At 38.5% G+C, this 15,456-nt stretch overlaps 1 protein-coding gene across 17 annotated transcripts in view; it reads left to right on the forward strand.

Moving 5' to 3' along the window:
• Nucleotides 1–15,456, forward strand: part of Picalm (phosphatidylinositol binding clathrin assembly protein) — a 120,428-nt gene that overhangs the window by 36,477 nt on the left and 68,495 nt on the right. For all 17 annotated transcript variants that reach the window (XM_045145078.1, XM_045145081.1, XM_045145079.1 and 14 more), the window contains exons 2-4: nucleotides 1,133–1,275; nucleotides 5,753–5,828; nucleotides 9,301–9,403. In XM_045145078.1, the coding sequence (XP_045001013.1) occupies nucleotides 1,133–1,275; nucleotides 5,753–5,828; nucleotides 9,301–9,403 (322 nt within the window). The remainder of the gene's footprint in view (nucleotides 1–1,132; nucleotides 1,276–5,752; nucleotides 5,829–9,300; nucleotides 9,404–15,456) is intronic.

Here is a 15,456-nt window from a genome sequence, read left to right on the forward strand (position 1 = left end):
AGTTGGTTTCCCCCATAACAGACATGCCACTATTGCATCTGTTGGTTCATTTGGCCTTGCTGGCCAAATTTAAGGCTTGCAGTGTCCATTGTTGGTTATCTTCACTGGTGATTTTCTCTCTCCCGTTGAACTGCATGCAGCATGGCTTTTTCCAGCTTTCTGTCAGCTGGTCTACATGGAGTAGGTTTTCAGCTCTTGCTAGCATATCTTTTAGGCAGATTGTAGATAAAGCTCATTAAGAAATTTAAGTTTTCCCCTCATTATTGGTATTAAAATAGTTGCATTCTTCATTGGTTTTTAAATAATACTTTGAATTTGAAATATAAAATTAGAATTTAGATACCTTTAATAGTATTTAGTAATACTGAATTATTTCAGTCATTTCTGACTTACAAACTTGAATTCATTATCAGTTTTGTTTAGCAAAATTAGTAGTTAATATCAACTGATAGAAATATCCAAAGACCATATCTTACCTCCCTTTACTGCAAATGCAGCACTGTATGGTATTACTAATAAAGGTAGTTTTACCTTCATCTTGTTCAAGCTTCTAGATGTATGATTTCTTTGAAAAGGGTTATTGAAGAAATAGCCAAAATCTTATTTATTTATTTATTCTTTTTTTTTTTTTTTGAGGTAGGGTCTTACTTTAGCCCAGGCTGACCTGGAATTCCCTGTGTCATCTCTAAGGGTAGCCTCAAACTCATGGTGATCCTCCTACCTCTCCCTTCTGAGTGCTGGGATTAAAGGCATGTACCAACATACCCGGCTTCCAAAATTTTAATTTTGAAGGGATGAATTATACCTTATTGTAACTTTGAAAGTTATAGGGAGTGAGGCAACTAAAAGTTCTAAGGACCCTAGAACAATTCCTTTTAGGATGAGTCAAGTACTTGAGGGTGAATTATACCAAAGGCAATTGGGTTTTGATATTACTGATAGATTATGTAATACTAATCAGTATGTACTTGTGGTTTTAATTATTCTCCTGGGAATTTTCAATTTCTCCAAACTGCTGTTGCACCCCTTTGTTAGATATTTTTCATTTGTTACTGTGCATATCTGCCTTTAGCAATACATTACAGCCAGAGAGTAAATTAATCTTCTTAACCTTTTTTTTTTTAAATTACAGACCTAATTCAGTGCACAAATGAGATGAATGTGAACATCCCACAGTTGGCGGACAGTTTATTTGAAAGAACTACTAACAGTAGCTGGGTGGTGGTCTTCAAATCTCTTATTACAACACACCATTTGATGGTGTATGGAAATGAGGTAAGAACAGATTTTGAGTAACAAATCTAAGGGTGTAATCACTATTCAGCTTGCTTCTTTCCTTGAAATTTCGACAGTAAGTATGACAGATGAATGGTGTAGATGAAAAGGGTAAGGTATATAGCCAGAAATATGGTATAGACCCTTTAATTTGAAGAGAAATAACCAGTAAACTAGAAAATAGAAAGTAGGTAATCAGAACACAAAGGACTTTAGTGAAGAGATCAAAAAAGCAAGATAATTTCAAGAGGTGGCTACCAGAAGCATCATGTGGAATCTTCATGTATTATGTATTTCCCTATCTACTTGTTTTTTTACTTTATCCCAACGAGATTACTATCTGACTTTATAGAATTGTGTTTGGAAATACTATGGTTTAGTTCAGGATTGTGATATTGAAGTCTAAAGTGATATTTTATTGAGAGGGATGGGTGAAGAATGCCTTTATCTTAGACAGGTGTCCCTGAATCCTTGGTTGCTCAGAAAGGTAACTAGGAGAACCTATAAAGCTTTTGTTATGGTTTGGCCTGAAGAGCATCCTCTTGTTTTCAATGATAGCCTAGTAGTCAATCTTTCCTTTCCTTTCCCTTTCCCTTTTTTAAACTTTATTTTATTTGTTTGAGAGGGAGGGAGGGAGGGAGGCAGATAGAGAGAATGGGTGTTCCAGGGCCTTCAGCCACTGCAAATGAACTCTACACACATGTGCTGTCTTGTGCATCTGGCTTACATGGTTCCTGGAGAATTGAACCTTAACTGCTAAGCCACCTTTCCAGCCCAGTGTTCTGTTTTTAAACCTTGAATAGTTTTCTCAGCCCAATGTACCATTTGTAAAATGATGTTAAAAGAAGCTATCCAATAATGTTTGAATTAAGTTAGATAAATCCTCTGGGAAGATGACAATCCCAAATGGTTCTCATAGTGATGAGGAAGGACTGCCTACTAATCCACTGTGGTAGATTTAACTTATTACCTCATCCTTTTCAGCCATGAGACTAACCTTTTTTGTTTGTTTGTACAAATATCAATGCAGCATTATACTTGCAGCTTTACCATTTCCAACAATTATTATTTTTTTTCCAAGGTAGGGTCTCACTAGTTCAGGCTGACCTGGAATTCACTATGTAGTCTCAGGGTATCCTCGAATTCTCAACAATTGCCCTACCTCTGCCTCCCGAGTGCTGGGATTAAAGGCATGCACCACCACACCCAGCTAATTCCAACAATTTTTAATGATTTATATTCTCTTCTGATCTTTGGGAAGTATTTGTTATTTTTCTTAATAGCTATGAATATCCTATAGGTAAAAATACTATAGTTGTTTTGTTTATATAACATGTTTATTGTAAGCGCATTTATGTTCTATATTTTGTTTATCATATTCATATGATTTTATATTCCATGGTTTTCTTAACTATATTGTTACTAGCTTTCTCTTTTCCCATGTTATTGTGCCACTTTGAGTAGTTTTATTTATAGTTATTTTTAAAATATTTACTTATTAGAGGCAGAGAGAGGAAGGGAAGGAGGGAGATTGAGAGCTTGAGAGAGAGAATGGTTGCACCAGGGCCTCTTCTAGCCACTGCAAACAAACTATAGAAGCATGCACCACCTTGTGTATCTGGCTTACATGGGACCTAGAGAATTAAACCTGGGTCCTTAGGCTAAGCCATCTCTCCAACCTTACTTGTAGATTTTAATTTTTTTTATTATTGACAACTTCCATAATTATAGACAGTAAACCATGATAAATCCTTCCCCCTTCATTTTCCCCTTCACAACTCCACTCTCCATCATATCCCCTCCCCCTCTATATCAATCTATTTCTTATTTTGATGTCATCATCTTTTCATCCTGTTATAATAGTCTTGTGTAGGTAGGGCATTGTAAGAAGCCTACCCTTCCTTTGGCTCTTACAGTTTTTCTGCCTCCTCTTCTGCAATGGATCCTGAGCCTTGGCTTAGATTGTGGTGACTTCTGGGATTACTCAAAATGCACCATAGTTTTTTAATTTTTGAAAATGATTTCTAGGAGTGCTGCCTAAAATGTGATCTCTAACTCAAGAAACACAACAACAGGACATATGTTGATCAGTTGCTTCCTAATTCATTATAACCAGTTTATAGATCAGTAGAAGTCTTTACTAGCTTAAATGTAACTCAGAACATTTTGGCCTTAAATATGATAGTGGTTTCTACTTTTGTTAAAAAGTTTGTTTGGGTCGGGCATGGTGGTGCACACCTTTAATCCGAGCATTCAGGAAGCAGAGGTTAGGAGGACTGTTGTGAATTCGAGGTCACCCTGAGACGACATAGTTAATTCCAGGTCAGCCTAGACCAAAATGAAGCCCTACCTTGAAAAACAAACAAACAAACAAAAAAAAAAGTGTTTGCATAAGGGAATTACTCTTATATAATTTTTAACAATTTTTTGGTCTAGTTTTTCTTAAAAAAAAAAACAAAAACAAAAAGAAAGCTACAAATATATCCACCAACAATACACACAAACTATCAAGTGTGAGTTTTCAGAAGTTGTAAAAAAATGTAAAGATGATAGTACCAGAGGCAAAAGATTGACAAAGGCAAAACAGAGTGTCTGTTGTAGACAGCTTCACCTTGTTGGGATGAACATCCAAATCAGACAGTGTGGGAGAAAGGGGTTTATTTCAGCTTACATATCCAGGCGGAAGTTCCCATTATGGTGGAAGTAGATGGCTCCTATTCATCCAAGCAGAGTGAAAAAACAAAAAGCCAGCAAAAACCAAAGAGCAGAAAGCACGTAAGTGGGCAACAAACAGCAGGGACCCCACCTAGCTCAGACTGTTCTGTATATATATACCTTTTTGCTAGAATTCAGATCTGCCCCCAGTGACACCTCCTCCATCCAGGTGGCTGGAGATCCAAGTTACAAGTTTTAATAAAATACCAGAGTCTATGGAGGACGTATATTCAGAACTACCACACTGCCATTCTAACAGTTAGCTGATAGGAGGAGAGAGCATTTTAGTGTGCTTTTCTTTTTTTTTTTTTTTTTTTTTTTTGGTTTTGTGAGGTAGGGTCTCACTCTGGTCCAGGCTGACCTGGAATTAACTCTTTAGTCTCAGGGTGGCCTTGAACTCACGGCGATCCTCCTACCTCTGCCTCCCGAGTGCTGGGATTAAAGGCTTGCGCCACCACGCCCGGCTTTTTTTTTTTTTTTTTTTTAAAAAAAAAACATTTTATTTATTTATTTGAGACAGAGAGATGGGGAGAGAGAATGAGTGAGAATGGGCACGCTCGAGCCTCCAGCCACTGTATACAAACTCCGAATGCATGTGCCGTCTTGAGCATCTGGCTTACATGAGACCTGAGAATCAAACCTGGGTCCTTAGGCTTCATAGGCATATGGCTTAACCACTAAGCCATCTCTCTAGCCCTAGTGTGCTTTTCAAATAAATTTCCCTTTAGCAGTTAAGGTTTGCCTCTTTTTTTGGTGTTTCAAGGTAGAATCTCGCTCTAGCACAGGCTGATTTGGGATTCTCCTTGTAGTCTTAGGGTGGCCTTGAACTCATGGTGATCCTCCTACCTCTGCCTTCCAGGTGCTGGGATTAAAGGTGTGTGCCGTCAGGCCCAGCTTGCCTTTTTTTGGTTAATTTTTGTTTATTTGAGGGCGACAGAGAAAGAGGCAAAGAGAGAGAGAGATTGGGTGTGCCAGGGCCTTGAGCCACTGCAAACAAACTCCAGGTGCATGTGCCACCTTGTGCATCTGGCTTACGTGGGTCCTGGGGAATCAAGTCTCAAACTGGGCTCCTTAGGCTTCACAGGCAAGCGTTTAACCATTAAGCCTTCTCTTCAGCCCCTGTTTTGGTTATTTTTTTTTTTTTGCTTTTTGAGGTATGGTCTCGCTCTGGTCCAGACTGACCTGTAATTAACTCTGTACTCTTGGGGTAACCTTGAACTCACAGTGATCCTCCTACCTCTGCCTCCTGAGTGCTGGAATTAAAGGCATGTGCCACCACATCTGGCTGTTTTGGTTATTTTTTGTTAGTTTTTTGTTTTTCGGGGTAGGGTTTCACTCTAGCCCAGACTGACCTGGAATTCACTACGTAGTCTCAGGGTGGCCTTGAACTCACGGTGATCCTCCTTTCTTGGCATCCCAGAGTGCTGTGATTAAAGGCGTGCGCCACCACGCCTGGCTTGTTTTGGTTAGTTTTTAAATGCTAGTTTGTACAACTAAGGCCTTTGTGTTGGCAGATGTCATTAGCTAGTGAGAAAGTATATATGTTGTAGTGATATACTATGGAACAGCGATTCTTACACTGGTCAGAGAAAGAAATAATAAGCAGCCAAGTAGATATTTGTTTCCTGATGGGAGAGGTGAGGATGAGAAATTTAAAGTTAATGAAATATGTTAACCATCACTTTGCTCATACTTTCAAATTAGAGTTTGTAAAATGGAAGAACCTTAATTTGATGTAACTGTTTGTTTGTTTGTTTTCCAGCGTTTTATTCAGTATTTGGCCTCAAGAAACACGTTGTTTAACTTAAGCAATTTTTTGGATAAAAGTGGATTACAAGGTAAAAACACCTTATTCATTTTAGAAGATCAAGCGTAATTCCATATGATGATTACTGCAGAATTTGACTCTTTCAGAGTATTGCTATTTCAGATTTCATATAGGAAACAGAAACCTGCCTTTAATTTGAAATTCAGATTGATTTCATACTGTGAGAGGCAGTACAGGGAATTATTTGGATGCATGGATTCTGGAGCTGAACTCCCTGGGTTTGAATCTTCCCCTTCACCATTAACATGTATACCACATACAGTTGCATAAACATGATCAAAGTACCTTCCTTACCTCTGTGCATCTCTCTGTAAAATCAGAAGTGGTAACAATCCCTATGCAATAGAGCTGTTGCAATGTAAAATGCTTAGAAAAAATGTGTGGAATCCAGGAAACATCTACTTGTCTGCTTATTTATGTGTCATTCTAAGAAGTGTAGTTGGCATATTATACATTGTAGTAGCAAAACTGAGTATAGTGTTATTGGGTCCATTGATATACATAGTTGTTACTTTTTAAAAAATATCTTTGCAAGCAGAGAGAGGGGAGGGAGAGACAGAATGGGTGCACCAGGGTTTCCAGCAGATGCAAACAGACTCCAGATGCATGTACCACTTTGTGCAGCTGGCTTTATATGGGTACTGGGGAATTGAACTTGGGTCCATAGTCTTTTCAGGCAGTGCCTTAACTGCTGAGCCATCTCCAGCTGCATAGTTGTTACTTTTAAAAAATCAATATACATGTGCATATTAGGATACTTTCATGTCAATTTTAGGAAGAACATAATAGGTGTGCCAGACTGTATGGAATATAATAACAAGACTCAATCTGAGAAGTGTTTTCAGAGAAGATAAGATTTATGACCAGCTTTGAGAGGTAGAAGACATTAGTTGGCTTAAGCATAGATATATAGATAAACAGAATGTGAAAGTACACAGACTATTTAAGATTGGTAGAGTGAATGGGTGTGAACAGAATGTATGCATGGTATATTGGAGAGCACATAGTGCTAGGTAACCCTTCAAGATGCCATTCAGAGCTAGAATCAATAGAAGATTTTGAGTTAGGATTCTATCATTTTTTTTTTTTTTTTTTTGAGAAGGGAGTATGTGCTATAAAGTATATTTCTTAACTTGGTCAAGTTGGATCAGAGTGGACTGATACTTTACAGTCATTGAAATTGTTGTAGTCATTGCTTGTCCTTCAGTTGGGTTGTTAATTAGTGCCTGAGCTGTGGTTCTTGTGAAGTCAAAGTCAGTAGGCTTTAGTGTTTGGGTTAGGGGCTATCTAGTTCAGTACCTGTTTCCTTTTGGTGAATTGAAGTGTTGCTTAGTATGGGTGGGAAGTACTACTCTTCCAGACTTTCTTTCTGGAATATCAATGAGCACATAGGACCCAGTGTTTAAAAAAAAGAAATCACGATTTTAATGAAAAGTGTAGCACTATAAATTAAGAAACAAAATCAATAGCAAATCCCCTTTTTGTAATTAAAAAGAAAACTCAAGATAGCCAGATAGCTATTAATAAAAAATGTGGTTTATCCTTTTTTTTTTAATCCTTTCTCCTTTCCTTGTTCTTTCCCTTTGCTCATTCCTTTCTTCTGTTCCCCTTCCCCCACTTAAAGACAGGTCTTCACTCTGTCTGGGGCTGGTCTCGTCTCTTAGCAATCCTTCTTCAGCCTCCTAATGATTAGTATTACAGGCGTCACCTAGCATGCCCACATTTTGCTAGCTTATCCTTTTATGTCCTTATTCATCTGACCTTAAGTTTATAGTAATATACAAACCATTACTGTAGAGTTCATAATATGCCAAATGGATGTTTTATGTCTTACTAGCTACTAATTTCTAGTTTTAATTTCCGTTTTAGCAGTAAAAGTTTTTAGAATTCTTTTTACAAAGAAGATAGTATTTTAGAACATCCTTTCTCTTTAAAACTCATATTGTGGGGCTGGAGAGATGGCTCAACGGGTTAGGCGCCTGCTGGTCAAGTTCAAGTTCCCAGTACCCACGTAAAGCTAGATGCACCAAGTGGTGCATGCATCTGGATGGAGTATGATTGTAGTGGCAGGAAGCTCTGGTGCTCTCCCTGCCTCCCTCTCTCTGCTTGCAAATAAATATAAATATTTTTTAAAGACTCATATTATAAAAGTAAGAGTAAATAGTAGTTATGAACATGTAATTCATTGGTGTTTTAAAAAGTAAGTTTGATTTCTCATGAGTTAGGTGGAGTCTGGTATGTTAAATATATGCTGGTACATACAAATATATACAAAGTTTTAGTCTACTGAGTAGGATAAACATTTTACAACTGGTAGCTGCCAGTTGAACATGGGATAAGAATAACATGGGAGCATAAAAAGCTAAAGGAAATTTTTTCAAAGCAATTGAGCCTTGAAACATACCAGGGATTTCCCCTTTCCAAGAAGATGAAGTTGATTCAGTAGAATAGTTTGATCTGAAGAGCCCAGGGGTATGGGTTTAGATGAGGGCAATGGTTTTTCTTCTACTTTGTTCCTTTTTTTCCCCCAAGTAAGCATTTAGTAAGAATATGTTGATTAAAGGTGATGATACTAAGGCTAAGTTCATGCATGTTGTCTTTTGGGGAAGGTGTTTTGGTATTTTTTTTTAATTTAATTATTTATTTGAGAGAGAGAATGGATGTGCCAGGGCCTCTAGCTGCTGCATACAAACTCCACATGCGTGAGCCACCTGAGCATTTTTCTTTCGTGGGTCTTGGGGAATCAAACTGGAGTCCTTAAGCTTTGCAGGCAAACAATAACTGATTAGCCATCTATCCAGCCCTGGTATTGGTTTTTTTAAACATGGAAGATCATCAAGTAAAGTTAAATTTGTTAGATTCAGACAAATTAAAATAAACCTGCTTTTCAGTGAGGAGCAAAGAATTAGACTTCTTGAGCCAGGCAACAACTAAAAGTTTTTGTTGTTAAAAAAAAATCTGTTAGTGGGATTTCATGTTGCTGAGGTTTTCAAATTTCATAATTATGATGAAACAAAATGTTAGCATGACATATATTAATTTTAAAGCTTTATAGATAATATGTATGTATTGGGTTTTTTTATGTCTTGAACTTGCACATTGCCATTTTGTTGTACTGGACAATAATTTTTTAGACTCAATAAGGTTGGCTATATATATGTTACACTTACTCTAAACAATATGCAACTAAATCACAAGTTTGAACATTTAATCACAAGTGTAAAATTTGCTTAAGTTGTTTAAGAGAACATGTTTTTCCAATTCTTGATAAAGACTAGGCAAAATCAACTTTCTAAGAGAAAGGTGTTTTTAAACCAATTATGTATATTCTTAAATAATCTAAAGTGAGAATTCATTAGTTACCTAATTTATATCACTAATTGGAGCTAGAATATCCACACTGTAATAATAAATTAAAAAATAATTGTTTCTGTAGACATTTAGATTTTAATCATTTGTCAAAATTATTTCTTTTCTTACAGGATATGACATGTCTACATTTATTAGGCGGTATAGTAGATATTTAAATGAAAAAGCAGTTTCATACAGACAAGTTGCATTTGATTTTACAAAAGTGAAGAGAGGGTGAGTTATACTATTTTTTAACCTAATTCAAATTCTTACTGTGTAAAACATAGAAATTATTACATTGTACCAGTTCAGAAAGATGAACTTCATTTTTTCTTTAAAGTAGTATCTCATATACTTTTTGTAATGGGATTTAACTTTTATCTTTATAACGACTTTACTATTTACTGTTTAGCATCATTACTGCTATCTAATTTGAGAATATTTTCATCATTCTGTACCCATTTGTGCTGTAATTATTTCTTGTCCCCTGTATCCTCCAAACAATGGTAACATGCATCCATTTTCTGTCTCTTTAGGCTTTGCCTAGTATAGTTCATTGAAATACACTCATATAAATTGGCCTTTTATGTCTGGCTTCTTTCATTTAACACAATGTATTTAAGTTGTAGTATTCATATTGTAGCATATATTAGGATTACATTTTTATAGTTAATATTTAAAATTTTTTTAAATTTATTTATTTATTAGATACAGAGAGGGGGAGAGAGACAGAGAGTGAGAATGCGAATGCCAGGGCCTCTAGCCCCTGCAAATGAACTCCAGAAACATGCCCCTCCATGTGCATCTGGCTTACATGGGACCTGGAGAATCGAATCCTTAGGCTTCACAGGCATGCACCTTAACTGCTAAGCCATCTCTAGCCCCTCAAATAATATTTTTTTTTAATTTTTATTCATTTATTTATTTATTTGAGAGTGACAGACACAGAAAGTCAGAGGGAGAGAGAGAATGGGCGCGCCAGGGCTTCCAGCCTCTGCAAACGAACTCCAGATGCGTGCACCCCCTTGTGCATCTGGCTAACGTGGGACCTGGGGAACCGAGCCTTGAACCGGGGTCCTTAGGCTTCACAGGCTTAACCGCTAAGCCATCTCTCCAGCCCCTCAAATAATATTTTATTGGATGAGTATAAACTACATTTTGTTCATCTGTTCATCATTGGGTGAGCATTCACTTGCTTTGTACTTAGGAATAATGTTGCTGTGAACAATAGTTTACAAGATTTTTGCCTAGAGTGATTTTTCCCCTCCCCCAGTTAGTATATAGCTATTTCATGTGTTTACTCAGGTTTCATGTTTTGAGGGACTACCAAACTGTTTTGCAAACTGAGTGAACCACTTTACATTCTCACCAAAAGTGTAGGAAAGTTTCAACCTACCCATTGTATTTTCTTCATTGACCCATTCATCATTTAGTAGTGTATTGTTTAGTTTCCATGATTTTGTGTATGCCCTATAGCCTTTCTTGCTACTGATTTGTAGTTTAATTCCATTGTGGTCAGATAGAATGCAAGGAATTATTTCAATTTTCCTGAATTTGTTAAGATTTGCTTTGTGTCCCAATATATGGTCTATTTTAGAGAATGTTCCATGTGCTGCTGAAAGAATGTATATTCTGCAGCCTTTGGATGAAATGTCCTGTATATATCTGTTAAGTCCATTCCTTCTATGACCTCATTTAGTCCAGATGCCTCTCTGTTTAGTTTTTCCTGGGATGACCTGTCAATTGATGAGAGTGGGGTGTTAAAGTCACCCACCACCACTGTGTTTGGTGTTATCTGTGACCTTAGTTCTAATAGTGTTTGTTTGACGAATTTGGGAGCCCCCATGTTAGGTGCATATATGTTTAGGATTGTAATGTCCTCCTGTTGGAGTGTGCCCTTAATCAATATAAAGTGACCTTCCTTATCTTTCTTGACTAACGTCAGACTAAAGTCTACCCTGTCTGATATTAGGATAGCAACCCCTGCTTGTTTTCTAGGCCCATTTGCTTGAAAACACCGTCTTCCAACCTTTCACCCTAAGATAATGTCTATCCTTTGTAGAAAGGTGAGTTTCTTGGAGACAACAAATTGTAGGATCCTGCTTTTTAACCCAGTCTGCAAATCTATGTCTTTTCATTGGGGCATTGAGGCTGTTGATATTAAGAGATATTATTGAAAGGTGTGTATTTATGTTTGCCATTTTTGTGTGTGTGTGTGTTATTGGTTCTACCTGTACTCTCTTCTGTTAACTAGTATTTGAGTTTTGCTTGTTTTTTCTAGGTTCCTTATATGTGTGCTTTTCCTTTTGTTCAGCATGGAGGATTCTATCAAGTATTTTCTGTAGAGCTGGTTTTGTCTTCAAATACTCCTTTAACCTGCTTTTGTCATGGAATGTCTTTATTTCTCCATCTATTAGAATGGATAACTTTGCAGGATAAAGTAACCTTGGTTGACAGTTGTTATCTTTCAGAACTTGGAATATATCACTCCAAGCCCTTCTGGCTTTAAAAGTTTGTGTTGAATAATCTGCTGTAATCCTGATGGGCTTGCTTTTGTAGGTAACTTGATTTTTCTCTCTAACTGCTTTCAATATTTTTTCTTTGGTGTGTGTGTTTGGAAGTTTGATTATAATATGGCGAGGAGAGGTTCTTTCTGGGTTTTGTCTGGCTGGGGGTTCTAAAGGCTTCCTGTATCTGTATTGGCACCTCTTTCCCAATTTGGGGGAAATTTTCCTCTATGATTTTGTTGAAGATGCCTACTATGCCTCTGGAGTGGAGTTCTTCTCCTTCTACTATACCCTGAATTCTTATATTGGATCTTTTCATAGTGTCCCGAATATCTTGAAATTCCCACTCATACTTTTCTATAAGTTTGTCTTTCTCTTTGTTGGACTGCATTAGGTCTGCCACCTGGTCTTCTAGCTTAGATATTCTGTCCTCTCCCTCATCCATCCTACTGGTGAGATTTTCTACAGAGTTTTTTATTTCATTAACTGTGTTCTTCATTGCTAGTAATTCTGACTGGTTTTTCTTTATTATTTCTATTTCCTTATTTATGTCTTGTATTGCCTTCTTTATTTCATTAAATTGGTGTCCTGCCTCTTCTTTGATTCCTTTGATTTCCTCTTTGATTTCTTCTTTGATTGTTTTCATGTGTTCTTTGACCTCTTTGAACATATTTATAATCATTCTTTTGAACTCTTTCTCAGGCATTTCCTCTAACTCTTTCTCACTGGAGGACATTTCTGATGCATTAATACTTTTAGGTGGATTTATATCGTCTTGCTTTTTAGTGTTTCTTGTGTTATAATGTATATATTTTTGCATCTTGGATTAAGTTAATGCTTGGATTTTCTGGCTAGCTGTGTATTCTTAGCTGTATCAATTGATTTGATGTAATATATTTTCAGGGTAGGACCTTAAGGTGTAAGGTGTGGCTCTTAAGACTCTCAGAGTATCTACAAAGATGTTCTTAGGGCTTGAGTTTCCCTGCTATAGGAGTATTCAAGCAGGCTAAGTGGAATAAAATACAGGTAGATTCTAAAATTTAACTAAACACTGTACACATTCAATCAAAAACAGCCCCGAGTATGTATGCAAGAGTAGTTATTATAACGACCAGATCTTCTATCAACAAAAAGGTTAAGATTTCTGGTCTGTTGAGGGATCCAAGTCAGCTTGCGACCAAGTGAGACCCTTCCCTGGTGCAATCCCAGTTACCTTGGATGATTTTGGTCTCAGTCAAGTTTCTGCTTGGGTTGTCGGGCTGCTGTTCTGATTTCTGGAGCTGGGCACTGGCTTTTCCTGTGGGGCCAACCGAGCCTGGCAAGTGTGGCCCTGCAGATCAGCTCCCCTGCTGCTGGAACTGCTGCTGCTCAAGCTGCCCCTGCTGGGCTGTAGCCACTGCTGCTGAAGGTGTTGCTGCTGGACCCACCGCTGCTGCTGCCTCTGCTGCTGCTATAGCTGCCACTGCTGGAGCCACCACTGCTGCTGAAGCTGCTGCTGCTGTGTACACTGCCGCTGCTCCCCCTGAAGCTGCTGCTGCCGAGTCTGCCACTGCTGCCACTCCTGGGTCTGCTGCTGCTGGGGTCGCTGTTACCGGTGCTGTAGCCGCTGATGTTGCTACCGAACTCTGCTCCTGCTTGGGTCCCGCTGTCAGCCCAAGTTGGCGTGGCCGGTCCCGGGCCGCTGCTGTGTTCGCTGGAGCTGGGCTCAGGCGGTGGGGGAGGGGAGGGAGCCGCGACTGCTCTGGTTCTCTGGCTGCTCCACATGTTCTTCTACCTCGCGGTCTGCTCCTCCGCTGCTCGCTGCCGCTCTCCCCTCACGTTTCCCGAGTTGCGGAGAGCACGGTGTGAGGGGAAGCTCCCACACTTGGCTTTTCCTGCGGCTCGAGCCGAGTCTGGCGGTTTTCTGGTGCACCGCGGCCGCGGCGGTTGGCCGTGCTGCCGGAGCCGCTTTTCCCGCCTGTGCGGGCTCTGGATGCTCTATAACTCTTCTACTTCTCCGCTGCCGCTTCAATTTCCTATACACCTCACTTTTTAGTAAAGGTGTGTATTTTGCTGAGTTTTTTGGTCTTTTTTGCCCCCTAGGCTGCTTTGGCGTGGTACCTACGATGCCATCTTAACCGGAAGACCATTGTATTTTCTTTATGTACCAAAATCTACTATATTCTTTTTATTTATTTATTTTTTGTTATTTGATATAGCCATACTATTGGGTGTGATGTAATATGTTGCGTTTTGGTTTTCATTTTCCTGAAGGCTAATGATAGTGAGCATCTTTTATGTGTTTGTTAGCCACTTGTAAATCTTGCTAGCCATTCAAATACCTTGGTACATTTTTAAATTTAGATGTTTCTTTTTTCTTTAATTTCTGAGCTTCAAAATTTTTTTTTTTTGCTTTCCTTTTCTAAATTTTGGTTTGCTTAATCCTATTATCTGTTGCTTATTCGGAAGCAGAGAGAGAGATAGTGAGCAAGCACGGACATGCCAGAGCCTCTTGCCACTGCAAGTGAACTCCAGATCCATGCAGTACTTTGTGTATCTGGCTTAATTAAGGCATGCCAAGGCCTCCTTCCAGTGCAAATGACTCCTGTTACATGCACTGCTCTGTACATCTGGATTATGTGGACAATGGGGAATTGAACTCTGGTCATTAGGCTGTCAGGCAAGTGCCTTAACCACTGAGCCATCTGTCCAGCCCACTCATTGCCATTTTTAATACATTCAGTTTCCAATACATTTATATGTGAGGATCATCTCTCATTTCTTTGCTGTTTGTAGCTGGTTGTGGTAGCACACAATTGTAATCCAAGTATTGAGAAGGTGGAAATAAGAAGCTTAGGTTACATGGCAACATTTTTTTTTTTTTTTTCCAAGGTTATGGTCTCACTCTAGTCTAGCCTGACCTGGAATTTACTGTGTAGTCTCAGGCTGGCCTCGAACTCACAGTGATCCTCCTACCTCCTACCTTGGCCTCCTGAGTGCTCGGATTAAAGGTGTTTGCCACTGAACACATAAGAACATTTTCTCCACTTCTTCCTCTTCCACAAAAAGCTAGCTAGATCTCTACCACTTGCTCTGTGATTTTTTGTTTTTATGACAACTTTTAGTTTTGTATACGAAGGAGAATTTAGTTTTGCAGTGTTCTGAGTAAGTCTTCTTCACAGGTGAACTAGCCACACAGATGACAAGACCAAGTACTCCTGTGCCTAATGATGTCAGATATGCAACTTCCCTTAGAATACATGGCAAAAACTCAAGAGGAAGCCACTGGAGATTCTTTTTTTTTTTTTCAAGTTCAGAGTCTCACTCTGGTCCAGGCTGACCTGGAATTAACTCTGTCATGTCAGGGTGGCCATGAACTCATAGCGATCCTCCTACCTCTGCCTCCCAAGTGCTGGGATTAAAGGCGTGCGCCACCACACCCGGCTGACTGAAGATTCTTAAGGGATGGTGATTTCCCTTGATTTTGAAGGCTGTCCTTGGCGGGGGACATAGCATCTGCAGAAATACCCTGGTGAATGCCTTTCTAAATTGCCCTGCAACTTAAACAGCCCCAATCTAAGTAATACGTTCTTTAAACTGTTTTCTTGAAATTAAAAACTGTTAAAGTCAAAAGTTAATAAAAGTAGTTCCATAGCTTTAAAAAAAGAAGCTGAAATCAAATTTCTCTTAACAAGCATTTCAAATCTTTGAGGGATTTATATTTTATATTGGTATTTACTAAGCAAAATGCTACAACTTTTTGGTTTATCTATTTAGGCACCTGTAGAAAACTTTTTTTCT

This window comes from Jaculus jaculus, chromosome 3 (genome assembly GCF_020740685.1).
Source record: "Jaculus jaculus isolate mJacJac1 chromosome 3, mJacJac1.mat.Y.cur, whole genome shotgun sequence".
Classification (NCBI taxonomy): domain Eukaryota; kingdom Metazoa; phylum Chordata; class Mammalia; order Rodentia; family Dipodidae; genus Jaculus; species Jaculus jaculus.